This window comes from Apteryx rowi, unplaced genomic scaffold (assembly GCF_003343035.1).
Source record: "Apteryx rowi isolate R43461 unplaced genomic scaffold, aptRow1 scaffold_33, whole genome shotgun sequence".
Lineage (NCBI taxonomy): Eukaryota > Metazoa > Chordata > Aves > Apterygiformes > Apterygidae > Apteryx > Apteryx rowi.
The window spans coordinates 1,334,100-1,359,879 of record NW_020449752.1 but is presented as its reverse complement, the minus strand read 5'-3'; the positions used below and the strand labels follow the sequence as shown (position 1 = coordinate 1,359,879).

At 47.6% G+C, this 25,780-nt stretch overlaps 3 protein-coding genes across 12 annotated transcripts; 2 read left to right on the top strand and 1 right to left on the bottom strand.

The window, feature by feature from the left end:
• The first annotated feature begins 6 nt into the window (after positions 1-6).
• Positions 7-8,394, top strand: VPS26B (VPS26, retromer complex component B). Its single transcript, XM_026071670.1, has 6 exons — positions 7-251; positions 4,347-4,503; positions 5,360-5,524; positions 6,518-6,693; positions 7,385-7,527; positions 8,143-8,394. The coding sequence occupies exons 1-6, from the start codon at positions 29-31 to the stop codon at positions 8,287-8,289; spliced, it is 1,011 nt and encodes a 336-aa protein (XP_025927455.1). The 5' UTR covers positions 7-28; the 3' UTR covers positions 8,290-8,394.
• Positions 8,395-11,882: 3,488 nt separating this feature from the next.
• Positions 11,883-25,716, bottom strand: THYN1 (thymocyte nuclear protein 1). Of its 5 annotated transcripts, none has more exons than XM_026071676.1 (8): positions 25,341-25,716; positions 16,430-16,516; positions 15,210-15,436; positions 14,643-14,711; positions 13,808-13,900; positions 13,022-13,117; positions 12,230-12,380; positions 11,883-12,114 (listed from the first exon to the last, which is right to left on the bottom strand). In XM_026071676.1, exons 2-8 carry the CDS (start codon positions 16,470-16,472, stop codon positions 12,068-12,070), a joined length of 726 nt encoding a protein of 241 aa, XP_025927461.1. In that variant the 5' UTR covers positions 16,473-16,516; positions 25,341-25,716; the 3' UTR covers positions 11,883-12,067. The 5 variants fall into 5 exon arrangements, with proteins under 5 accessions (XP_025927461.1, XP_025927457.1, XP_025927459.1 ...); XM_026071672.1 differs by lacking the exon at positions 25,341-25,716 and adding an exon at positions 23,117-23,206; XM_026071674.1 differs by lacking the exon at positions 25,341-25,716 and adding an exon at positions 23,117-23,204 and having other exon boundaries at positions 16,430-16,513.
• ACAD8 (acyl-CoA dehydrogenase family member 8) lies at positions 12,044-25,063 on the top strand. Of its 6 annotated transcripts, XM_026071667.1 has the most exons (12): positions 17,465-17,554; positions 17,830-17,902; positions 18,586-18,686; positions 19,079-19,248; positions 20,053-20,162; positions 20,427-20,503; positions 20,916-21,053; positions 21,485-21,620; positions 21,728-21,825; positions 22,286-22,438; positions 23,188-23,290; positions 24,155-25,063. In XM_026071667.1, the coding sequence occupies exons 3-12, from the start codon at positions 18,666-18,668 to the stop codon at positions 24,205-24,207; spliced, it is 1,059 nt and encodes a 352-aa protein (XP_025927452.1). In that variant the 5' UTR covers positions 17,465-17,554; positions 17,830-17,902; positions 18,586-18,665; the 3' UTR covers positions 24,208-25,063. The 6 variants fall into 6 exon arrangements, with proteins under 6 accessions (XP_025927451.1, XP_025927450.1, XP_025927449.1 ...); XM_026071666.1 differs by lacking the exons at positions 17,465-17,554; positions 17,830-17,902 and adding an exon at positions 12,044-12,127; XM_026071665.1 differs by lacking the exons at positions 17,465-17,554; positions 17,830-17,902 and adding an exon at positions 13,909-14,299.
• Positions 25,717-25,780: the final 64 nt, after the last annotated feature.

Here is a 25,780-nt window from a genome sequence, read left to right as displayed (position 1 = left end):
CGGGGGCCGCCGCCGCCCCCCCGGTGCCATGAGCTTCTTCGGGTTCGGGCAGAGCGCGGAGCTGGAGCTGGTGCTGAGCGACGCCGAGAGCCGGCGGCGGGTGGAGCACAAGACCGAGGAGGGCAAGAAGGAGAAATACTTCCTCTTCTACGATGGGGAGACCGTGTCCGGGCGGGTCATCCTCACCCTCAAGCACCCCAACAAGCGGCTGGAGCACCAGGGCATCAAAGTGGAGTTCATCGGGCAGATCGGTGAGGGCCCGGGCCGCGGGGAGCGAGCGCGGGGGCGGCGGGGCCTGTTGCCGGGGCGCAGCCCCCGGGGGGTCGGCGGCGGGGCCCGGGCGAGGAGCCTCGGCTCCCGCGCGGGGCTGCAGCACGCTGCACGGATGCTTACGCCGTGGTCTGAGTAGGCGCTAACGCGAGTTCCCTCTCCCCTAGCTTAGGAAAGGGGAATGTCGTTGTGCTGCGCCCTCAGGTATGGAGATCCCGGTCAATAGAAAGTGGGTTTTGTTCGTTCTCGAGCAGCGCTTAGCTGCGCTGAGAATCCCCATCGCCACCTGAATTTATTCCAAGCCCCTGTTAGGGCTGGGCCATCCAGTCTGTTCTCTCGACTTGAGCCTGTGCAGCAGGGAGGGAACTCCAGTCCTTTTCCAGGTCATTGTTCTCTTGTCCTATTTTATTGCTTCTGCTCAGTCACTGACTTAAGCTCTAAAATACGTATACTCTGATGTAGTATCAAATTTGGGTTCCATCCTCCAGATTCAGATCTTAGTCTGAAAATCCTAGCAACAATGTGTTAGATGGTGTTCTCCAGAGTGCCTCTCTTCACGACTCCTTTCATTAATGCACTGCTAGATGTCTATTTGTATTTGTGCCTATTGATTTTGTTAAGCCTGGATACATTGGGAAGCAATAGCTATGCTGAGGGCAGAGGACAGCACATCAGGTGGTTTTTGCATGTGCATTTCATATCACCGACTAGACCCCCAGACCTGCTGCTCCGCAAGGTAGTTAACCCTTGTAGATCAGCTTTTTTGAGGCCTACAGCCTCAGCTCCACTGATCCTACGTTTGCCTCTATTTTCCTTTGGAAGGATGACCATATATCCTGCACAGTTACCTCTGACTTTTTTTGTTGTTTAAAACTGGTAGTTATCTATGTATGTAATCAGTTTAGATTTGTTTAAGCATTTCCTGCTTTCTTAGAGGAAAGGTAGCTGCCACACCCACTGTTTGATCCGAGTGGAGATTTCGGTGTTTTGGACACGTCTGAGACCTACCATTCAAAATAAATTCAGGATGTTCTTAGTGGCGTGACTGATTTCTGCTTAGATATTAACTCAGCTATGCAAGTGTGATACCTTACATCTGTGGCCCTCTGTACCCTGGTTTAACCCTGAAAATCACTACACAAGCAGTGGGCTTGCATGTTACTGTTATCTTCCTGGGATCAAAACCTTTGCCTTGTAGATCATGTGGTATAGGAAAGTGAACAAGTGGTTTTTCCTTTTCCCAGCTCCAATATTTCTGCTTAATTTTTCTCATGGTCTCACTTGCACATAACATTGCCATTCAGAAAGAAAAGGCTGGACAGGCAGAGAGAGCCTGTAAATAGTGGTGCATAAGTGAGCCCATTTATCAGAAGCTAGTTTATGATCTCCTATTTGATTGTGGTCCTCAGTGGAAATTAAGCATGAACTTCACTTCCTGCTCCTTCTTTGTGCTGCTTTGTCTGCTTCTGTTTTCCCATTTTGGAAGACTCTTGAGCCATAGATATTTTGAACACCTGCTATGAATTTATAAACATTGCCTAAGCAGCGTGTATCAGGAGCTGCTGTGGCTATGTGTTAGTCCTTTGTTGTTGCCTGTTGTGCTACTTTAATAAAGCCCAAAGTGCTAGTTGGGAAGTTTGTACTGCTGATGGCACTTCCCTAATGCTTTCCATCTCAAAACAGCTTGTCTTTTATATTCTGACTTCTCCCTGCTACAAGGTCAGTGTATATATGAGATGATTTAACAGGTAAGGAGACTAAGACATAAAGAAGTGATGTGTCACAGTGAAGATGGCTGTTTGAGACCAGATACCAGAGTCCAGACTGTGAATATACTCTAGAGTCCTGTGTGGTCTCTTGTGAGTGCAGAACCCATTTAAGATTTCCGTTTGCCTGCAGTTATTGTGTCCTGAGCATGTCACCGGAATGTTGGCAGGTTACTTATGTTAATATGGAAACCTTATAGCTTTGAAAAACTGAAGTTACAGCTTATATCCATTTGGCATGCTAATATCTTCTACAGCGTGGAAAACATCAGTCCTTCCTTTTCTTAAGACTGTGAAGTGCTAAACTCTGCCCTTTGGATGTAGCTGAGAAGTTAATACACTGACACTTGCCTCTCCTTGCTTTAAATTCAGTCGTTGCCTTCTGCATCGTGCGGGAAGATGATATGTTCCTCTTTTTATGTGCCACGTGGCTTCTTGCTGTCACATCAGCAAGCACTCTCCTGCTCTCAATGGACATTTATTCAATGCAGAGAGACTTGGTTTATTTATTTATGTCACCAGAGTGCCTTGCCTAAAGGGCTTGATAGCGCTTGCTGTTCCTTATAAGCGAGAGATGTCCTAGTGCCAGTGTTTCCACTAGAGAGAGAAGGTGAACAAAATGGTGTGCGAAAATGACATTACTTAAGAGCTGAAACCTCATCATGTGTTTTATGGAGCTCTGAATCTGAACAGAGTCTCTCTCCAGTTGCTGAACTCTACTAGTACCTCCCAAAAGCCTCCGCTGCACAGCTTAGTGCTGACAGTGAACTTGGATGCATATGATTGTCTGATGACTCAGGCTTTTGCTCCTTGATCCAAAGGTATCAGATTGGCCAGGCTTTACTTTTTTAAAGGACTGCGTGGGTGCCTGGTAGTCACACGTAGCTCACACACAGGGTTGTGAAGGGAAGATTGCATTGGCAGTTATGTGTAATACACTCTGCAAGTTGCATTCACAGTTCTGTAAGTTGCTGCTGCTTTGACTTCTGAGAGAAGGCCGCATGGAAGCAAAGAGAGGATTGCTTTAGTTAAATGAGGAACCTGTAGTAGGCCCCTTCTGAACTAGGAAGGATGTGGGGAAAGCTGAGGTAATGTCGCAGCTTCAGTTGCTTTAGCTGGCTTGAACAATGCTTCCAAAGACGAATGCTCTTCCCTCATCAATGTTGACAAGGCCATTAACGTGTCACCTAGGGGCTGATTTTACTTGGCTCAACTTCCCGCTCTCCCAATCAGCTGTCATGCCCTGAGCACTGACATAGTGTGGAATCAATGAGGTTTTCCACCACGACTTGTTCCCTGGAGCGAATCAAGACCACTCAAACTCTTTGTTGTCCAAGAATAAGCAGTAACAGTTGGAAGCCTCCTAGCCCTTCATTTTTGCTCTGTCACTGTGTTTGCTGTTCCACAAAAGTGGTGATGTTTTTGCCTCTCATTAGGGCACCAGTGCCTTTGGCCTTGAATATAAGACTCTGTAGAAAATTATTAGAAGGGATTTTATGAGCTGCTGGCTCCTTTTCTCAGGCAGTCTGAACATAATTAATATTGATTAGAGTTGACCTATGTCAGTCTAAGGCAAGCCAAGTTCCTGATTCATTGTAGTAGGTGAGGCTGTGCAGACCTCTTCCCTCCCGTTTCAGTGATCTCTCATCCTTTATGGAGATGGAATGTTTAGAGACTGGCCTTCTGATCTGGATGCGTTTCTGTCCCATTCCTGTACATGTGGGCAGGACCTTTTGCATGAGGGCATGGTTTGACTGGTATCTTAGACACAGGTAAAAAACAGTATCTTCCAATACTGTTAAGACAGTGCAAGCTGTCTAGCTTTCTCCATCGTAGAGGGGATGCAGGAAAGCTTAGCAATAGACCAAGTAGCTACCCCAGGAATCTGGGCTCTCTGTTACAGAATACCCCCTTTCTTTTACCAAGCTTTGTCAACTCCTTGTGAAGAACTGTGGTCAGTTTAGGCATCTGTTAATACGTGTAGCTCTGCTGATTTATACAGTGAGCAAACAACTAATTGTGCAAAACTGGCTCTTTCAGAAGTGAGCCTTGGGATAGCCCTACTTGAGAATCTTGCTGTCCTACAACGGCACCTGCTCAGGTTCTGGCCTGCCTCTGGCTCAGACGGAGAACAGTGAACAAGTGCTATATTTTGCAACCACTGGCTCCCCGGGAGGTTCTCTGAACAGTAATGAAGGAGGTAGTAATCTGAACAAGACAGTTGTTCCTAGCTGTGAAATCTTCTGCATTTCCTCGCTGTGTCACATGGGATTGAACATCACTGCTTAACTTGGACTTACATCTTCCTAGAACTCTACTATGACCGAGGGAACCACCATGAGTTTGTCTCTCTCGTAAAAGACCTGGCCCGTCCTGGTGAATTCACTCAATCACAGACATTTGACTTCGAATTCACACATGTGGAAAAACCTTATGAATCCTACACAGGGCAGAATGTGAAGTTACGGTGAGTCTCCTCCCTTTGCTGACCCCGATTCTTGGTCTGTGCAGTGGGCAACTACTGATGTTCACCATAATGCTAATAGATTGCAGGATCCCTTCCCAGACATCCTTGCAAGCTTATAATGTAACTCCAAATGAATTTTGGAGGGCTGAATTGTAAAAGGCTGTTTTTCTGAGTTCTGCTTTTATAAGCGTGCATCAGGCTTCATGTAACTTACTTTGCCCCATTTAAGTGTCAAGGGAAACCAGCCCCTTCTGAATCCTCCAAATGCTTCTAATTTATTTGGTAATTCAAAAAACAAAAGAACAGTATTGTCTTGTTGTTTGCTTTAGTCTCCAACAGGGACATTTTTGCTGTCTTGTAATCTGGCTTGTTTACTTTAATTGTGCTCTAGATGCAAGCAGATGCCTAGCTTATATCTTGTTCATACGCTGCGAACAATATTTCACATTTAGGCACTCCAGTTGACTTTAAATGTAGTCACTGGCTTCAAAGGGAAGGTTGGAAAAGTCTGAGATCTACAGACAGAGGTGTGTCAGTGGAGACTGGTGCTCTGGTTAAAGGGCGGTGATCTTCAGCATGTGCTCTGCAAACTGTTTCTCAGATCCCCAAAATGGTGCTTAAGAAACTCAGGCTCACAAATGCATAAAAAGCTTATAGGAGTCTTAGAAGAATCTGCTTTTCCATTGGAAAATTCCCTTCTGTCTTTTCCAACATGGGATATTGGCTGCTCCAGAAGCCAGGGTACCAATAAGACAGCTCGGAGAGCCCAGTCTAATCCATTCAGCCCCACATCCCTTCCTGCTCTGTCTCTGTTGCTACCTGTGCTGTTCTAATAGGAAGGAGCCTCTTCCTGCAGGTATTTCCTCCGAGCGACTGTCAGCCGCAGACTGAACGATGTGGTGAAGGAGATGGACATAGTTGTGCATACTCTGAGCACCTACCCAGAGCTCAACTCCTCTATTAAGATGGAGGTGGGGATTGAGGATTGCCTGCACATTGAATTTGAGTATAACAAGTCCAAGTAAGTGTCTCAAGAGCGTGGGGAATCATCTACCTGTTTGTTCAGCTCGGTTTAATAGCTAGAGATGTGTCTTGCCTGTGATTCTCAAATGGATTCGTTTGTGTGCTAGAGCGAGGCTGGCAGACAGTTCACTGAAGTCACAGAATCACAAAATGGTTGAGTTTGGAAGGGACCTCTGGAGCTCATCTAGTCCAACTCCCCTGCTCAAGCAGCGTCACCTAGAGCACGTGGCACAGGATCATGTCCAGGCGGGTTTTGAATATCTCCAGAGAAGGAGATTCCACAGCCTCTCTGGGCAACCTGTTCCAGCGCTCAGTTACCCTCACAGTAAAGAAGTTTTTCCTCATAACTGATCCTAGTTTAGGATCTGTGAGTTCTCCTCCTTGCCCATAGGTGTTCTCTCTGGACACAGCAGTGGGAAGCAATGGCTATGACATACTGAGCTTGGTGCATAGCATGAGGCCATTGCAGTAACTTCACATTCCCAGTATCCTCAGTGGCATCAGTATTTCCAGGTGTCTTCAAGGCAGAATAACTTCTGCTCTTTGCTAGATGGTACAGCTGAAGTGGGACCTTAATTTAGGCACAGAAGTTGGAATCAACTCTTTTAAACTACTTGTAATGCATCTTTCCTGGCTGATGCTGGCAAATCTCCCTGCAGTGTAACATTTGGGTTAGTTTTAATTGACATAAAAGACTGGTTTTGGAGGCTTTGCTATTGCAGGGGTTTCTTGCAGATATTCAGCCTGGTATTCTGTTTTTGATTTATCCAATCATGCTAAATGTTCTTGTTGATTTCCAAGGGACTGGAGGCTGAAACCTGATGTATTGTTTAAAGCAGCCTAGTTGGGGTGGTGGAGATACCATGTGAAATCTAGTGTTAGGGCTGAGGCTGAGAGGCAAGTGCCTGACAACTGAGTTGCCGCTCTCCAGCCTGTGTCCTGGTCTGCTGTGCAGTGTTTGATCGCGATGCTCTCCTCCTTCATGTGCTAGGTATCATTTGAAAGATGTGATTGTTGGAAAGATCTACTTCCTGCTGGTGCGGATCAAGATCAAACACATGGAGATAGATATCATCAAGAGAGAAACAACAGGGACTGGACCCAATGTATATCATGAGAATGACACAATAGCTAAATATGAGATCATGGATGGGGCACCTGTGAGAGGTGAGAAGGCAGATTATCTCCTTGAAATTCCTCTCTTTAAGTCTTTGGGGATGGGAATATGAGTCCTCCAATATCTTCAGCTGAATTTCTGTGCTCAGTAGTAATATGCATCCTACTTCATTGGTGGATTTATGACAGTTTATATAGGTGATTAAATATGATCCCCTTCCTTCTTTGGTATGATGGGGGAATTGAGGTACGATGAATTGCAGTGACTTTACCTAATTTTTTTGATGAAGCAGTGGCAAAACCAGGACTAAATTTAAATCCACTGTTGGCATGGGCCASCAGCTGGCATTGCTGTAACTCAGAGCAGAAAGACTGGCAGTGAGCTAGAACACTATCTCCTGTGTCACTTGTTTTTCAATTCCGTTGTCCAGCAGAATCACCTGCCACAGAAAATGTCACCTTGTTCATTTTTTTCCTGCAGTGTTGTCTTGATGCAGGTGACATAGGAGTCCTGTGCTGTTAAAGTGGAGATGGAATAGCTGTCGGCAAGGGCAGGATCTGGCTATGGACTATGCATGCTGATAACTTTTTGAAGGGATTTGAGACCTTTTAGCTCATCTTAGTCCAGCTGTGGGAATGGTCCCAAGAGTTGACGTGCCCTAGTGAGATTTTGTTCTGCTGATGCTCTGCTAGTTTGTATCTGTGCATTCTGCCTTCACTGATGGTTCTGTGCCCCTTGTAGGGGAGTCCATTCCCATCAGACTCTTCCTGGCTGGCTACGAACTGACTCCAACAATGAGGGACATCAATAAGAAGTTCTCGGTGCGATATTACCTCAACCTGGTGCTGATCGATGAGGAAGAGAGGCGCTACTTCAAACAGCAGGTAAGAAACGGAGCAGTTAGGTCTTGTGGAGCCTGCAAACTGTCACTTGAGGTACTGTTTTAAGGATCTTTGGGAAGCTGGGATTCCCTTGGCAGGGGGAATCATGTCCTTGAGCTGAGTATCCATCAGGACTAGACCACTTGTGATGTGCAAAGAGGGCCTAGAAGAGACCATCCACACAGTTCAGATGTGCGTGGTTGTGTGGGGATTCATGTACGAGGGTACCTACATGGTAGTTCTCTGCCACTTTGTTGCCCTGTACTGGAGTTCCTGTGCTTCACCTTATCAATTCCAATGTGGTAGTGCACAGCAGTAGGATGGGCCTAACATCCAGTGGGCTGCCCCTGGGTGCTCATACCCTGGAGATGAGGGCTGTACTCAAATTTTCAGGAAGGCTGCATTGGGAGGCCTCTCCTTAGCACTGTGGGTGGCCTTAGGGTGTGTGGCTGAGGGTGCAACGTGCCAGCATGGGTTGAGTTCTCTCTGGGTGCAAGCACTGGATATAAGCTGCTCACCTGGCAGCTTGGTTCAGCGTTTTGGTTTGAGTGGCTCTGGGTGGGGCTGGGAAGAGGTCTCTGAAAGCCCTGACAAGCCCTGCTGGCTGTGTTACTACAGGAGGTGGTGCTTTGGCGGAAAGGAGACATAGTGAGGAAGAGCATGTCCCACCAAGCAGCCATCGCCTCCCAGCGGTTTGAGGGGACATCCTCGCACACGGAGGCCAAGACCCCCAGCCAGACTGCAGAGAACAACAGCCGGCAGTGAGAGGTCACACAGAGGAAGGAAGGCTGCTGTGGAGCCAGTGGGGCAGCAGCGAGGAGGAAGAGAAAATACTTCAGAGACTTCATGAAAATAAATATCCGTTTTTGACTTAATTCCTTTCTTCAAAGGACTAGTAGGGTGGGGAGGGGATAAGTGGGCAAGGCAAGCTGGAGCGCTGGTGATGTGGAGTTGAAGGTACCTCAGTGCTTCCCAATCAACTACATTCCTCTGGGGTGGGCTGCTTTGACGTGTGTGTCCGGAGGCCGCGGAGCTGCCTGATCTCGTCTTTGCCCCAAGACCCTTTCAACATGGCAGCGGGGAGGGAGAGAGCAAGTGAAGGTCAAATCCGCTGCTCCTTCTCAGCAGCATGTATGTTGCTTTGGGGCTGTGTAGGATAGATAATATTTTTCTTGCCTTTTGAAAACTTTCATGAGGGAAGATGACACTATTTTAGCTGGAAGGTAGAGGAGGGAGTCAGACTGAGGTGCGGCCTACTTGAAATAGCTTCATGTTGTCCCCTCTCTCCCACCCTTTCCTCTTCATGGTGTTGTTGGATTCTTTGTCACAAACAGTTATGTAACATAGTTGAGTCAGCCCTGGGACTACCACAGAGCCACTGTGCTGGTGGAGCACGGGCAGCAGGAATGATTTAGTGTCCTTGCCATGGGAACTCCAGACTGCCGTGCTGAGGTTGGATGCTGAGGAGGTGAGGTTAGCAGGAAGGAGTGAAGCATATGAACGCAGTGGGGCATGGAACAGAGAGGTGGTGCAGGCTGGATAGTGGCTAGCAGTGCTGCTGGGTGGTTGGGAAGTGGGGACAGGAAGGCTTCTGGCTCTGAGACCAGTGCCTTCCCAGTGTCATCTCAGAGGCTGCATGAGCACCCCTGAGGTTCAGTCTGTCCGGTTTCTGCACTCGTACAGGTCCCAGCTGGTGCTGCAGAGCAGGGACAGATCAGCCTTGAGAGATCTAGGGAAGAGCGTTGGAACRTGAGAGATAAATGGGGGCTCCCTGTGGAAGCATGTATTGCACAGACTGTCCTGCTCATCTCTGTGTCCTTGTGACACAGCAGGCTTAGTGGGGACAGACAGCCGTATAGAAATGTGCAAGTATTGCTTTGTTTTCTCCCTTGTGCCTGCAGGATAAGGATTGGTAATCCCGGGAAGTGGGATGCTGTTGTTCAAGGAGCTCATGGCCTGGGTGCGCTGCTAGATGAAGCCCAGCAGCAACTGGAGGGATGGTAAAGCTTTCGATTCCGGAGACAGGTTTCTGAGGCCTGAGCTGAATTCACCAGTGAGGTCTGTGGGTATGGCATGAGCTGAGAATGAGAATAAGGGTCTTTTCTATTCTGAGATAAGCTCCATTTACCCTTCAGCTAAGTAGAATCATGACAACATTCCCAGAAGGAAATCACTTCTCTATTAAACTTTAGATGTGGCTTTGTAGACTTGACTGAGTTTGGCCAATACCGATCCTTTTTTAGACGTCCTCCAAGAAAGCAGGTGGTTAAACCTCCTACCAGATGGAGAGAAGTCTGAACTAATATGAGCTCCATCAAATGGGATTTGTCTAGATCTTCCTGTGAGTTTGTAGCTCAGTAGGGTTTTGCCCAGCTTGGTTTTGACTCTGAATGAATCTCCTCTGCCTCTGTCCTACAGTTGGATGCAGAACAGTTGTTTTCCGGCTGGGAAATGAAAGTATCTTCTGCTTTGTTTAGTGGAACAGTGCTGGTGGAGGGAATGGGGTCTGGGTGGGAAGGGGAGCTTTTTATGTAATAAGACAGCTACTGTATTTCAGTGATAAATGTGTGTTTCTGCTTGCCAAAGTAAGTTATCTTTTACTCACTGTGTGTAAGGTTGTGGTTTTTAGTAGAGCTGGACAGTCTCACTCTGTTGTAGAGGACACTAATGACCTCATCTCTGCTGAATGCTCTTGTCATGCCATGTTTCTGCTCTGTAATAGTGAAGACGTGGCTTGCTCTTCTTTACAGGAGAAGTCTGTGCCATGGGCTGGAGCCATGTCTTCCTGAGCCTGAAGCAAAAGCTTACTTTAGACAACTACCTTGTTATGTCAGGGAAAGGGGTGGTAAGCTGCTGAGTGTCTCACAGGGCAAAGGAACCTGGATGTTACTTTTGACACTAACTTACTCCCCCCTCTGTGTAGGGGGAACCACCTGTGCTGTGGCAATACCTGATCTTTTGGAGACAAGTGAAGCTCCCATGGGGAGCCTCTGGGGATAGCAGACTACCTTTCTAAGGCTAAGTTGAGCACAGCAGCACCTTGACCACCCTCTGCTTTCCCTTACCTCCCAGYCCTCCTGGGATTTTTTTTCCCTTGCATATTCCTCTAGATAGTAGGCATGTGGTATTAAAAGAAACCAAGTGGATGAAGATGCCTGTGCATTCCAGGAATGGTTCATTTACTGGCTGAACAGCATCACTGCTGGATATAAGATAATTGTCTGAACAGACAGTGCATCGTAAGGAGATTTCTATTAAACATCTGTTTCTGGAGGTAACAGATGCTCCCAGAATGCTGCTGGAGGGACTAATTGGAAAATGTGCATGATCCTATACCTTGAGTTTTTTTCCTACTTTACTTTGTGCCCTCTCCCCTGTGTCCCTAGTTATGAAACCAGAATTTAGAAATTACCCCCATTTTTACTTAATCTAAATAGACCATTCAACCTGTTACCCACTAGGCCCTCTGTTTGTCTGGGCTGGAAGAGATATGCTGAGCATCTTCAGAGAGAAGTTGAAGCATAAGATCACTCCAGGACAAGGTACTACAGAAAAGTTTTGTTAGCAGGGCAAGGGGCAGACACTACTTGAGCTGTCATGTTCCCTTGAGCTGGGTGGTTCTGTTCAGTGCTTGGGTCATTCCCTCTCTTCCAGGCAGAGTCAGGCTGGGGGGAGTGTTCAGGTACTAAACCAAGCAGTGCAACTTGTAATTAAGCCTCTGCTGTGTTTACATGTTTCTTAATTCATCGTCTTTTCAATGGCTGTATTTTAAAACTTGGGTTTTTGTCTCTCCAATTAAAAAGAGCCATCCCCGGCTTTCAAATGCTGTGTGTGAATTTGTCTGATTCAGTTTATATTGCCTGTTTTTGGTCTGGGTTCTTTATGGTATTAAGACATTTTTATTTTAGGATACAGTTAGTGCCCTGTTCTTCACCCCTCCAAACATGCTTGAAGAGTCTTATCTTTCATTTTCCTTTATAAATACTTGGTCTTTCTTTAAGCTATGCCACTGCTTATAAGCCATGCGGGTGGAAGACCCATACAGCTGTTAAAGGTTATCTAGTCAGTACTGACACCAGAGAAATAGAAGAAAAYAGAGCTAAAGGAACATGGGAAGTTTTGTATCTGCAGGAAGTCAACGGTAATCTGCTTTGCAGCAATCAGGGTGGATGTGTAGTCTAAGTTGTCTTGCTCTAGACAGAAGCTTAATGATATTTTTCTGCAGAAAAATGTCCCTCCTTAGTATGTGGAACTGCATCAGCTCCGGTAGTAAACATCCTCAAGCAAGATCTTTCCAGATCTCTTTCCAGAGATAGATTGCAGGATTTTTCCTCTGCTAAAAATTGAGTAGCTGTGAATGATTCTAAAAGGCTTTATTTAAAAATAAGCAAAAATAACAGTGTGTCAAAGTAAGGGACATGAAGCTTTGAATTATGTGCACGCTTGTTCTTGTTGCCGTGATTGAGCAAGTGAACTTGAGGATTATGCTGGTTTAGGAGTAGGCAGAAGCAGGCTGGGTGGAAGCTGTGCTGCTGTCAGTTTCTTAATGTGGCTTTTCCTCTTCCAGGCTCAAGACAAAATCAAATTCCTCTGCGTTGAAAAGGTAAGGAAGAAGAAGTCGTAAGTGGAACTTCCTAGTTCTCTGGGTGAGGGCTGCCTCTAGAAGAAATGGCACCAAAAGCCCAGAGAAGGGGAAGGTTCTTACCTTGTGTCAGTGGTTGGATGGAAAGACGTTGTCTTGTGAAGAGCATCATGTTCTTTAGGGGACCTCCATCCGCTTTATGTGCCAAGTGGTGGGCCTTGATTTCAGAAAGGGGGATGAAACGTTTTGTCATCCGCACAAACTGGACATCCACCTGGGAAGTGATGGGCAGCAAAGGAGCATGGTTGGAGAAGGATATGGCCTCTAGATGTCACACAAGACCTTGGGGAGGGGGGGTAAAGATCTTAAACTGAAGTAAATGACTGATGTGTAGTATCTTATAGTGGTATGGAAGCTTTTCCTTGCTCAAGGCTACAAGAGCTTTCAGACACTTCTGGCAGGCCACTTGTTTACATGGATCTTAGCACCGTCCACTAACAACATATGTTCATGTGGCCACAGACAGTAAAAAATGAAGATGTGGGTTATAAGCAGTCTGTGAACAGTCACTTCCTTATAATTTAGTGTGCCTCAAAACTACAGCTTTGTTGCTGTAGGCCCAGAGTGGTGCTTAAAGATGTTGATTGTCTTTCCTAACCCACAGTTCTGCAATGCAGGGAGGTCAGTTCTGCATCCAGGTAAGACTTGAAAATTTAGGGAGATTCATTTTGGCAGCCCTGTGGACAAGATGGGGGGGAAGAGGCAGAGAAAACAATCAGGACTGGCTTTTCTCTTGAAAGAGGTAGCTAGGCTGGGACAGAAGCTTAAGATGATCTATGATATCATGAGAGGACACTCCTAACTCAGCTGGGCTTGCACCAGCTTGAAACAGATGTATTTTGTTTACTACATTACCATGGACCATTTGGGGTTCTCTTTTCTGCTGGAGGAATCATAATGAGGATCCTTCTGATCAAACTGTGTGTGATCAGGGTATGCCTCCTTTACAATCTGAAGCAGAAGGAGAGAATAAGACACGTTCTTGTCAGTTAAATAGTGTTGTCAGCAAAGACTATGAAATGCCCGTACGAAAGCTCTGACTAGACATAAGGAGTAATCCTGGTGTAAAAATCAGCCTTGCTTCCTCTGAACTCCATTCTAACAATGTGAGGCATTTCCTTCCTTCACGTTTCTTGGCTTGACGCACTCCAGAACAGTCTGGATGTCAATGAAGCATCATCACCTCTTTGGAGAGCAATGAGGAAGGAGCACATATAGCAGAGGAAAACTGGATACATGAGGACAGTATCTGGGACAAGTGCTCCTCTTAAAGAGAAAAGTTTTCTGTGCCCTAGGTTTTAGACAACTGCCTTGCAGGCTCAGCTCAGCAGAACTTAGTGAGTCACATTTTAATCAGATGCCCTGAGTGTGGAGCAACAATTGACTTGGCTGGAAGCACTCTGAAATGACAGCAGGATCACAGCAGTTTGGTTCCATCTCTCTGGGGAAAGAAGACTGGCTGAGTCAGCCCTGCTGTGATATGTACTGTTGAGCCTAGATACCTTAGGTTCATTCACTGCTCTCATTAGGTTTCTCTCACACTCCTTTTGTTCTGACACAGAAGTAGAGCTAATGAACTGTTTGATAACACACTGATTTTTTTTTTTTCTCTGAAACACAGAATGAGCAAGAGGCTCTCACCTTGACAATGCCAACGATCCCAGGCTCTTTACAGTTACTGTGATAGAAGAAAGCCTGCTGCCCAAGTTTCATTGCCCTCAGGAAATTCCGTGCCTGTCAGATTTAAACAAGAGACTGAGCTCTTTGTAGGAGACATGGCAGGCCCTCTCAGGGCTTCATTATAAACAGCTGGAAACAGGAACAAACAACAAGAGAGGGATATGTGCTTCAGAACTACTCAGATAAGCTTTCCTACAGTTGTCCTACAGATGTTTCTTGCTGCAATGAAATGAAGTAAAAACAAGGCTAAAGAGCAATAATCTGCTGGTTAGAAAGCATGTGGGAATTTAGCAGCTTGGCCACCCTCATTCAGGGATAGCAGGAGACTTAAGTTTGCTGTCAGCAAACAAGCAGCAGAGCTGGTCTCATTTAGGCAGAGGAAGCATATGTGGATCTCCTTTGCACATGAAGGCCAGAACAGAAAGCTGTACATTGACAAGGCGCAGTATGTGGGTAAGCAGAGACTTGCTGGAAGGTGTCAAGGGAAATAAAGGCTGGTGATCTGTTTGAACTCCTTAGAGGCCAAACTAAAGAAAAACTGAGCAATTTGACAGAATATTAACTAGCCTGAATCAGGCTGGCAAGAAGTTTCTGAGGTAGAGGCAATTAAGCATATATAGTCCGGTCAAAATACAACTGTAAAAGCAGGCAGAGTGCACCAAAAGGAAATAACTGCAGCACTGTAACAGGTAAAGGGGACAAGTCATCCGTTGGGAAAGAGGCACCTTTCATTTTCTGTATATTTTCTACTGATATTTCAGCGATCCCATCTTTAACACCAGATCCTGCTCCTTACCTGGTAGTTTCTTACTCCATCCCAAAAGGTTGTCTGATTGGGCTGAGCCTTCAAGTCTTCAATGCTGAACTGCCAAATGGAATGAAAATGCAAGTTAAGGTTGGGTGGCGGTCTGGTCTTTTTTGTCATACTGTCTACGTTTTGCTTAATTTGTTTCTAGTTGATCCTTCAGTTATGGTACAAACTTCACAGAACCTTTTGGTTCCCCTAGTGTCTAAAGAAAAGACTTTATATACTGGGAACACTGTAGCAGTGTAAAGGCAGAATCTGAAATAGATGCTGTCCCTGCTATGAACATCTAAACATCCCGAGGACCTGATTTCCTCTCTTACTACAAGGATCAAACTCTAAGGCTGTTGTGCTGGAAGAGAACAGCATTACATCTTTCTATTTTCAGGAGGACAGATCATTGAGAAGTAGTAAAAAACCACAATCATGTTGATATTGCAAACAACCCAAGTTGTCTGATCCTGTAACTCAGTGTTTAGGCACTAATGCTCTGGTTAGATATGAAACCGCTTCCACACTCTGCTGAGTAAGAATACTAGAATGGGTGTCAGTGCTTACTTTCATATCCACTCCCTTCTCAAGCCTGCTCTCTGGCTCCGATTTCAGAAGCCAGTGACAATACGTTTGCTTGCTTTCCTCCCCACCAGAGTCGGATTCTTTTGCTTTTTTCCAGTTCTTCCATCCTGACTTGGAATTCCCAGCTGGAGGTTTTGTGGACTTCTCCTCTTCCTCCTTTTTCTGAGTTTCCTCAGTTTTGGCTCTTTTAGCATCAGGCTCCTTTTTATCTTAAAAGAAACAGCAAAAAAGGACCATTCAGGTAAAACACATTTTGTTTCTGACAAGGACTGGTGCTGAAACAATTTTATTGTCCAAGATGGTTTCACATACTGATGTTTGCCTGCAGCAGAAGTTTGGTGGGCCTCAGATGCTACGTTTAAGGTATTAGCATTACTCATCAGTGTTTCTGAGTATTTCTAACTCATTTCTGAAATGAGGATTTTTTTTGTGGTGTGCACAAATGTAGTTTTTAATAGTCATAATTCTGCTTATACTTGGGTTTACCAGAAAAAGCTAGGAGAGGCTATGCTGCCCCAGTGAGATGTAGTTGATTATTTTTTATTATTAATAGCAGAGTTATAGGCAACAAAGTTGATTTAAGTGAATTTGGTGAATAATAGCAAAATTCAGCAGCAAAGCAAGCTATTTCAATTACTGCAGTAGCTGGAAGATTTAGATTAAGCCTCCACTGTGCTAGTGGTTCAGAGGTGGTCCATAACCCTGTTTGTCCAGGACCCAGATAATGAAAACAATTAGTGACAAGTGAATAAAGGGTAAGAAGACAGTTATTTGCTCGAGTTCCTGCAGCAGATGAGTGGCACAGACAACTGTGTAATTCCCCATCTTATCCCTTAAGCACCAGATAATGTTGCCTCAAGTACAAGTCCTTTTTTGCAAATGGTACCACATTATCTTCCTGCTACGAGGGTGGTATACTTTGAGATCACCCCTAACGTGTAGGATCCGAAAGCTCTTCATAAATGGGAATGGGTTATGTTTCTTAACTGCCTTGTGCTGAGAATACCTCCTTGTCCTTATTGTATGTCTGTTAGACTTGTCTCAGTCACACATGGATGCTCAGCCCACTTTTACAGAGGAAATGCTGTCTATAAGACATGTTGCTCTGAAAGACAGACAGTTAAGATGACTGTGTGTTACTTTCACTATAGCCTGGAACCTCAAGTGAGAGATACTGAATTAGTTAGGATGTCTGCACAGACCTGCTGCTGCTCCTTTGTCTCTCTTTCTGCTTGGCCAAGGCATCTCTGGTCTCTTCAAATTATATTCTCTTCACTGAGAAGCACCTGCTGAATGAGAGAAGGAAGAAAGAATTATTGCTTATTCAGGCAAGCTGAAAAGAGGACAGTAATCTGAGACAGAGGACAGTGAAAGCTGTACGGTAAAGGGAGAGCAGATATATTTTCTTCCTTGAGCTCAGCCTGGGCTCTCTCAGCACCATTTCCTGCATCAGTGCAAATCCTGGCACTGGCTGAGCACCACACCCTTGGCTTGTTGGAGGCAGGCAGGCCTCCATAGCAGTGCTGTGATGGACGTTAGCAGAAGGGCTGCTTTTCTCCTCGGCAGAGCAGCCAGTGGAGAAGAGTCCTGAACGCGCTTGCCCTAAGCGTGGACATTCCCTGCTATGCAAGGGGAACCACACGGTCGAGGAAGTGAGAACAGCTTGTTTCCAAAGCTTGGTCCAGCCTCGCCCTGGGGGTGTCTGGCTCAGCTTGCTGCTCGGAGATATGCATGCAAAAGCCTCCTGAAAACAGGGAGCAAGCGGCCGGGACCAACCCCTGCTCCCTTCTGCCAGCAGCCCCTGTCAGAAGTTTTCTGGCTCTGGCCCRGCCTCCCCCTGCCAGAGGGGGTGGCATCAACTTTTCCACCTTCCGTGCCAAGCTTCTCCTATCCCTCCCGCCCCAGGCCCAAGCTCCCCCTCTCACCAGCTCCGGTTGCGGCTGCCCCCTCTCCTCGGACTGGGGGGAAGGATGCTCCTGCCCTGCCCAAGCTTCGGCGCAGGAGGAGGAAACACGCCGTCCCCCACCCAATTGGAGTCGGAAGTCAGTAACCGTTATGCAAAAAAGGCATTGCCTTTAAGGCTCGCCTCCCTCCCCGCAGCCAATGTGTAAGCCGGGAGGGAGGACTACAGCTCCCAGCGTGCCGCGCCGCTCTCGGCGGCGCCTGCCGGGAGCTGCGGTGCTGCCCGCCGCCCCCGCCGCCTGCGGCTCCCGGCGTGCCCCGGCGGCGCTGCGCTGCCATGGCCTGGCGAGCGGCTCCCCGCTGCGGGGCCCTGCTGCTGCGGCGCGCGGCGGCGGGGCGCCGGCGGATCGCCTCCTGCATTGACCGTAAGGCTCCGCGGCGGGGACGAGCCGGGCCCCCGGGGAGGGAGGCCGTCTCGGGGGAGACCGTGCCGGCGCTCCTGGGCCTCCTGGTCCCCGGGAGGCGAAGCGGGGGTGCCGCCCGCCGAGAGGCAGGTGCCCGTGTTGCTGCGCCCGCTGCGCGCCCGGCCTCGCACCGCGATGCGGCTGGCAGCGCTGCCCTGACGCCCGGAAAATGCAGGCAGCGCCCTGCCGAGTCTGCCTCAACACAAACCCTTTCCCCTTCCTTGCACCTGCCCTAGATCCTCATGGTTCTTCAAACTTGACTGTGCACCAAAGAGTATCTCAAAAAGACTCAGTAAAACGCTGTGAAAGGTACATTAGGAAGGCACTTTTGACTGTCTGCACTGTATTTGTAAGTCTCAGTTATCCTGTGGTTGAAKTCATCTTCTGATCTCTGAATGCGATCGCTGGTTGCCAAAATAACAGCTGTGTCCCACCCTGTTTTCTCCTAAAAGATTTCAGAACACTTTATTTTATCAGATGAATTGCTTCARTATTTAAATGTAACTGCACTTAGGATTGAAGAAGTAGCATCTGGATGAATTTTAGGAGAGGAATTATAAGAAGAATGTTGTGTTTATGTGCACACAAAGCAGGAGTTTTCAAAGGCAGCATGTGACTACAACTTGCAGGGGGGGTTCTTTTTTCTTTGTTTGCTTTGAAGTCAGAGGGCTGGGACCTACTGAGATAGAGTGACAGCTGGAGTGGACTGTGCAGTCCCTGTTTCAGTCCTGCAATGTAGTTCATGCTGAGTGGACAGACACAGCTGGGACCTTGGTTTTGTTTTGTCCTAAGAAGGACCCTTCCCAAGCCCATTGACCTCTCCCAGAACACTTCATGATGACCCCAGGGAACAGATAAATGGTCTCTGCAGCAGAGACCCTGAACTGTATGCATAAGTTGAGGGACACTGAATTTGTTTGCTGTATGGAAGAGATGGTGGTGCTTGCTTTCCCTGCTATGGGCACATATCTGAYCTGTTCCTGCTCTTCTAGCATCTGCTGGCCTGACTGAGGAGCAGAAGGAATTCCAAAAAGTTGCCTTTGATTTTGCTTCCAAGGAGTTGGCTCCTCATATGGCTGAGTGGGATGAAAAGGTATGACAGCCTCAGAAGGGTTGCACTGATCAGATTCTCTCCTCCCCTAGGATCCTGAGGATGTTATTGTCCTTAGGCCTCATCAGAGGGATTCCTGCAGTGGCTCCTCAGTGCTGTAATTCCATCTATAGAGACTTTTTTTGAAGATGCTACTGTAGCTGGGGTGGGCTGCCGTCAGAAATTTCCCTGAAGCTTTCCTAGTTAGGCTATACAATCATCTGAAAACTTGCATTTACTCCTGAAGATGGTATCTGTYTAGGAAGCTGCCCATCCTTTAACCCACCCAACTAACTTCTTAACTTTGTGGAAGTTTGGGATTGGACTTGCTGGCCTAGATATACCAGAAGTTGATAATGAATATTCACTTGTGATGTCTCTGGCTGTCCCAATAGGAAATATTCCCTGTGGAAGCAATGCGGAAGGCAGCCCAGCTAGGATTTGGTGGCATCTATGTGAAACCAGATGTCGGTGGCTCTGGATTGTCACGACTTGATACCTCCATAATCTTTGAAGCTTTATCAACAGGATGTACCAGCACCACTGCTTATTTGAGCATCCACAAGTGAGTGTGTCTGCGGAGTGGTGGACGGTGTCAGCCTGGTTGAAAAACACAATTGTTTTGTGGGCTCTAAATCCAGCTAGGGGCAGCTTTCTTGAGGCTGCTTATTATCTAARGTTGGGACCCCAAGTAGACACGTCACTGTAAGAATCCCTTGACTGCAGTAAACAAACAGGCTACAAAAATTGAGATGCCAGCAGGAAGTAATTTTAGCTTTGTGGCATGCAAGATGGGATCAAGTCCTGGATTCTGTTCCCTGCTCTTCCACTTGAACCATCTATAGATAGTAACCTGCATGGAAAAATCCTTTGCTGCTTTGGTCATACTGTGACAGAGCTCAAAGGCATCAGTTGCTATCAGGGCCTCATCCTGCTAGGTAATACAGACATGTTAGTAAAGGGCACACTTTCCACAAAAAGATGGGGTCCAGGTACAGCTTCCCTAAGAGACAGTGGTGCTTAGCRCTGAGGGAATGCTGATGCTTTAAATGGGAATGTTCTCTTCCACAGAGCAGTGAGGCTGTGGCCAATGGAAGGCAGATCTYCTTCCTCCCAGCCTCTGTGGCATGTCATTTTGTTCCACTGCAGTGCGTTTGTGGGAGGAGGAAGGAGGGCTGCCTCCTGGGGTACTTTAGATGAACGGCAGCAGAGATGGAGCAATAAGCTTTCAAGCCTCAGTRCTTTTGACTGAACCCCATGGAGCTTTCTTGCTCTGTTCAGTYGGGGATGCTCTTGTATGACCCACCTTCCTTCTAGGGCTGTGTTCACATGCATGKACTACAAAGTTGCTCCTTCTCTCTTGCTCCAGCATGTGTGTTTGGATGATTGACACCTTTGGGAACGAGGAACAGAGACACAGGTTCTGCCCATCACTCTGTAGCATGGAGAAACTTGCTTCTTACTGCCTCACTGAGCCAGGTGAGCATCCTRAACCAAAAAAATCTTCTCCTTTCCCTCACTCCTAGCATGGTTTTCCTGGACATGAACATTCTTGGAAGCCAGAGGTGACAAGTTTCTTCTCTTATTCRTTTGGGCAATAACAGGGAAATTTGGAAGAGGCAGATGATGTTTGCTGAAATGGCTGTGGTACAAACCTGTGTCCCCTAGAGTATGAACCCCAGGAGAATTTGCAGGTTCTAGAGACGTGTTGCTTCAYTGGCTGCTTTCTTACCTCCCGAACAGGAAGCGGAAGTGATGCAGCTTCCCTACTGACGTCAGCTAAGAGGAAAGGGGACACCTATGTCCTGAATGGCTCTAAGGTACCTCATTKCTCATCCTAAAGCTGTTACATGGTGCTGCATGCACAAGGGGGCCTGGGTCTCACCGTCCTTTCCCTTTCCATGTAGAAMATACTGTCTCCTCATCTCTCTGTATTTCTCCCAAGGTATGACATGCTCTGCAGAGTATTCACCAGAGCTTAGTCCAGTTGGGTCCCTGAATATCTATCTCCTGGCAGTTGGGTCTGTGCCCCTCAGCTGTGACTCAGTAGATCTTGCTGTTGGGTAGCTCTCCCTGAGGTGCAGCTGAAGTTGTGCTTTACAGAATTTACTTCTGATACTTACTGATGTGTCTCTTAGGCAGCRCCTGGAACAGTCTTTGTACCCCAGCTGCTGCTGCAGGCTCACTGTTAGCATATGATAGCTGACCCCTTCTTCTTGTGCCCCTCTGCAGGCCTTCATCAGTGGGGGTGGTGACACAGATGTATACGTGGTCATGTGTCGCACAGGAGGCCCAGGACCCAAGGGCATCTCCTGCGTGGTGCTGGAGAAGGGGACACCGGGGCTTAGCTTTGGCAAGAAAGAGAAGAAGGTAAGAATCTTGTTCTTTCTTTCCTGTGTACTTGAGGGAAATGCAGGCCAGGGATAGGCCACYCTGTGCAAAGCACTAGGAATCTCTTAGATGGGACCAGAGTCCCAGCTGGCTCTGGTTTGTTGTTCCCAAGCCAAGTCCTGGTTAGGTTTGGGGAAGTTTGTGCAATACCTGCCCTGAGGTAAGTGAAAGATTTTAATCTCAGGAATATCAAGATTCTTTGGATCTGTGCCTTTTCTGTAACTATGCGCATCCTGATTTCTAACTGAGCACGCTGAGACCAAACCACATAGACTGCAGGCTCAGAGGTGCTCTGTGACAGTCTGGCAATGAGAAAAAGGGGTTGAAAGTAGGCTGAGTAGTTCTCTGCTGGGGAGCTGGATGTTTGGTGCCTCTCGAGCAGTCCGGGTGGTGCTCTGTTTTTTTCCCAGGTGGGCTGGAATTCCCAGCCAACAAGGGCTGTGATCTTCGAAGACTGCGTTGTTCCTGTCGGCAACTTGCTGGGAGCTGAAGGGCAGGGTTTCAGCATTGCCATGAAGGGGCTGAATGGAGGCAGGATAAACATTGGTAAGAAAGAAAAAGTGCTGAGAGCCAAGGGAGGAGGGCCAGGATCATGTTGCTGTCAGTGTGCTTTAACTTCATATTCACTCTGTGCCCTTGGCTTCTCCCACCAGCTTCTTGTTCATTAGGAGCTGCTCATGCCTCTGTTCTTCTGGCCCAAGAACATCTCACTGTCCGCAAACAGTTTGGGGAACCCTTGGCCAACAATCAGGTAACTTCTCTACTGGATTTGCGCTCCCAGAACTGTGTTCTTCCTGATCCTGGCTGAGCAAACAGCCAGAGCTCCCTCTTGCTTCACAAGGTCTTCCCTGGGAGGAGCTAGGCCTGCAGTAGCCATGAACTCTTCCCAGCACGACTGTTATCATCATCAGCACCTACTTCAGAGGGAGGTTTGGGTGGCAAGAGGTGGGAGGGGAGGTCTTTTGCCCAGGTGTGACACCTATCAGTCAGCTGCAATGTGAAGTCATGCATGGARGAAGAGGTAGAGGTTGCAAATGAGACAGAGGTAGAACTATAGGGAGATCTGAACTTCATGTCAGGAACAGACTTTTCCTGAGTAAGAAAGTGTGTCAGGCCTGAGACCTGCATGAAGGTAGTGGGGACGTGGTTCAGGACACAGGCCCCTCTGAAGATGCTGACCTAATTTTTCTCCTCATGCTGTCTGCTGGCAGTACCTGCAGTTCAGGCTGGCAGAGATGGCGACACGCCTGGTGGCAGCACGGCTCATGGTACGCAATGCAGCGCAGGCACTGCAGGAGGGACGGGAGGATGCGGCTGTGCTGTGCTCCATGGCCAAACTCTTTGCTACTGACGAATGCTTTGCGGTAGGTTCCTCAAACCTCGGTTGGCCTCATAACCAGAAGCTTGGAGACCCCCCTTAGGGCCCAGGATGTCAGAAAGAAGTTTGACACTGCAGAACACAGACCTGAGCATGTTCAGTGAGCCAGAAGCCTTATTTCAGGACCAAGCTGTTTTACAGGACAGAATTCTGCATCCTGTGGAGGCCGCAATCCACAGTTCAGGTCTCCTCTTTCCTAGACCACTTCCTAGAAGTCTGCACCTTGAATCTTCCTCGATTAGTAACATTTAGAAGCTATTGGATTTTCTCAGCCCTCTGGATTTTTGCTACCTATTTATTATGTTTTCTATCACAAGCTGATAGATAATGAGGCATGGAGTCATATATGAATAGAAATCAGAGCCTGAACAGATTCTCCCTGACTGACCGCTAGATGGTGATCTGGCGTTTTGATTTTTGCATCTGTAGCTCCCTGGAAAGGCAGCAAAAACTGCCTCGGTTAAGTAAAGCATTTCCTGGGTATTTCTATGCTATAGAGTTCCCATAAATGCATCAAAAATTTGAAACGGCACTTAGGTAACATGGTAGCACTGAGAGCAGCGCTGACTGGGGCTGAGAGCTCCTTGCAGTCACACCAGCCTCTATTAAGAGATGAAATTAGGTGAGCAGAAAGAAAACTGAGCCCCAGTTCCTGGGGTCTTACCAAGCTTCTGTCAATGACTTGTCCTCAGCACCATGCAAGTCTCTTCACCAGCGATGATATCTTCTCCTTAGATCTGTAACCAGGCTCTACAGATGCACGGGGGCTATGGCTACCTGAAGGATTATGCTGTGCAGCAGTTTGTGAGAGACATCAGAGTCCATCAGATCCTGGAAGGTAAAAGGAGGTCTCACTAGCAGTGGTCTGGCTGTGTACCAGGGGAAGAACAGGTCTGCCAGAGGTCCCTTCCTACATGACTGTGATTCTAGGGTTTCAGAATCCAGTTCTGCTCTGAGCATGAGGTTTCCTGGTGGTGTCAGGTGTGTGAACCCCCTGGCCAAGAGCACTTGGTGTATTCTCTCCACCAAGTCTTTGGAGAAGTTAGGGTGTATTGTAAGAGTCTCACAGCAGGGGGAGATCTGTAGCTTTTACGTTAGCAGTGTCTCTGTCTAATTTCAYTGCATTAGTCCTACAGACATGTGCTGACACTCCCCCACAATTCCTTGCTTGTGATTCTGGCCTATCTTCAGTCTTTGACATTTGTGTCTCTAAGTTTCTGAGCCTAGCTGTGTGTACAGCAGCCTTTCCTAATCTCGATTCAGCTGGCTAACCATTTTACTTTCCCTTCTTTGAATTCCCTTCACCTAGAACAAGGGTACCTGGTAGGGCCATGATCTTGCCTGTACTGGGTGGGACTACAGTCTTTCTGTGTGATGTTATGTGTTATATAGTAAAGCAGAGAACTTGGGCGTTGGCATATATGGAGTTGTGTTTGATGTCCGGTGCCCCCGTCCTCTCAACGTCCAAAGAAAAAGGAGCACCAGCACTTACCAATCTGAAGCCTTTCCTTAGGGATATGTTGGCACTTAGCAGTTATATTTTGCCCCAACACCTACTAAATGCCACCTCAAGTTTTCCCTCTGGGAAAAGCTTTTCCATGCTGTAGACTGCAGATCATGGAAGAATTTTCTTTGCCTTCATTGGGGGCAGAACTGGACCATCTCTTAACTGTATGTCTTTTGCACCCTCATCTTGCTGCAGGTACCAATGAGGTGATGCGGATGATTGTGGCCAGGAATCTGTTACAGGAGTGAAGCCAGCAGCTGTTCTCCAGCCTTAATGAGCTTCATCTGCTACAGCATCATCTGTTTCCCTCCTCTGTTCACCAGTTCTCCCTGTGAGAGTGGAGAGGGGGATATCCAAGTGGAAACAGTCTTTCTGGCTTATATTGACCCCGAACAGAGCTGGACACCACCCACGTGCTACCACAGCTGCACTCTGTGCCTGGCAGAGCTGCTGTTACTAGGGAAGTATTGTGCAGCCTAAAGATATAAATCACAGTAGTGAATAAGAACATCTGTCTCCAAATGGGCTGCTGCCACCCATCCCTCTTGGAAAGAGAAACACTAGAATTCTTGGTCATCTCTGCTGAGTCAGGACTGAAGCAGGCACTTCAGGCAGAGGTGGAGGTGCAACCTAATTGCATAGCACTGTTCCTCTTTCTCTATCAGTGAAACAGTTCCAGGGAACTAGCTGCCCTGTTTAAAAGCCTGTCCTCCAAGGTGCTGAATGCACCACTGGGGACAAGTTAGCCACAAACACTGCAGCTCTAATCACTTGCTAAATGCAACGGCTTTTTAATTGAAGAGCAGGATGCCTCTTGTTTATCTAGAAGCATCCCTCTTTCTCTTTTCCCAGCACATTTTTTCTAATGTACCAAGTGCTTGTTCTGCCTATTCTCACCAGATACTGGTGCTTTCTGTATCTCAAGGAAGCCTTGCAGTGCAGAGATACAACTCAAAAAATATGGTCCTGCACAGAAACTTCTAAACTCTGTTGTCTCAGATCAGTACTCCCTGCTGTGCACAATGTAGAAGGAGTAAAAATATTGATAAATTCAACTATTTTTTCCTCAGACTTGAAATCAGTAAAGGTATGGTAATAAATTTACTAACCGTGTCAGAGGTCATGATAATTCTCTTCTGCAGTATTTCAAGTTTTTAACCAGAGGAAGCAGAGAAGGTTTTCCATGTAGGGGTTTGCAAAAAAAGTTCTCCCTCCCTCCCCCCGCAATTACAGGGTCTGTGTTAGCTTCTTCAAATGAGAACCAGCTCCTCTTTCCCCTCCCACCACATGCCTAGTACATGGCACAGGGAAGGGAGCTGACACGGGCAGAGAGGAGATTAGTGGCAGCTATAGACATTTTCTGACCTTAGATTATACTTACTAGATGATAAAAGGCCATTGCTAATGGGCCCTTAGGTCTTCTCCCTCCTGCTTTTCCTGCACCTTCTGCAAAGTGAACTTTGCCTGCACGGCGATAAGGGCAGTTGAAGGCAGAAGCCCTCACGCTTTACGTGGAAACCGTCACCGGCGTGCGTCGAGGCCTCCGGCGGGGCTGCGGCCCCGTTAGCGCGTGGCTGGGGTCCCGCGGGGGTCCCGGTGCGCGGCGGGGACGGGCGCAGGGCTCAGAGCTACCTCTGCGCTTCCCGGGGGTCGTCGCCGCTGAGGAGGAGCCGCCGAGGAGCCGCGCCCCGCGCCTGAGGGGACCGGCAGGGCGCCGGCCGTTACCGCCGCCGCGCGCGAGGCGCCGAGACGGGTAACGGTCGTCGCGCGCGAGGCGGTTACCGGCTCCCCGTGCTCGGCGCGCGCCGGGCCCCTCCCCCC

Bases quoted from the DNA above. Each gene is read 5' to 3' on its own strand.
- VPS26B (XM_026071670.1), top strand. From the start codon at position 29: ATGAGCTTCTTCGGGTTCGGGCAGAGCGCGGAGCTGGAGCTGGTGCTG. The intron at 252-4,346 runs GTGAGGGCCCGG...ACATCTTCCTAG, and splicing joins GGAGTTCATCGGGCAGATCG to AACTCTACTATGACCGAGGG. The intron at 7,528-8,142 runs GTAAGAAACGGA...GTGTTACTACAG, and splicing joins GGCGCTACTTCAAACAGCAG to GAGGTGGTGCTTTGGCGGAA.
- THYN1 (XM_026071676.1), bottom strand. From the start codon at position 16,472: ATGCCTTGGCCAAGCAGAAAGAGAGACAAAGGAGCAGCAGCAG. The intron at 13,118-13,807 runs GTGAGAGCCTCT...CTTCTGCTTCAG, and splicing joins GGATCGTTGGCATTGTCAAG to ATTGTAAAGGAGGCATACCC. The intron at 12,381-13,021 runs GTAATGTAGTAA...ATCACTTCCCAG, and splicing joins AGAACCCCAAATGGTCCATG to GTGGATGTCCAGTTTGTGCG.
- ACAD8 (XM_026071664.1), top strand. From the start codon at position 17,467: ATGGCCTGGCGAGCGGCTCCCCGCTGCGGGGCCCTGCTGCTGCGGCGC. The intron at 19,249-20,052 runs GTGAGTGTGTCT...CTCTTGCTCCAG, and splicing joins GCTTATTTGAGCATCCACAA to CATGTGTGTTTGGATGATTG. The intron at 21,054-21,484 runs GTAAGAATCTTG...TTTTTTTCCCAG, and splicing joins TTGGCAAGAAAGAGAAGAAG to GTGGGCTGGAATTCCCAGCC.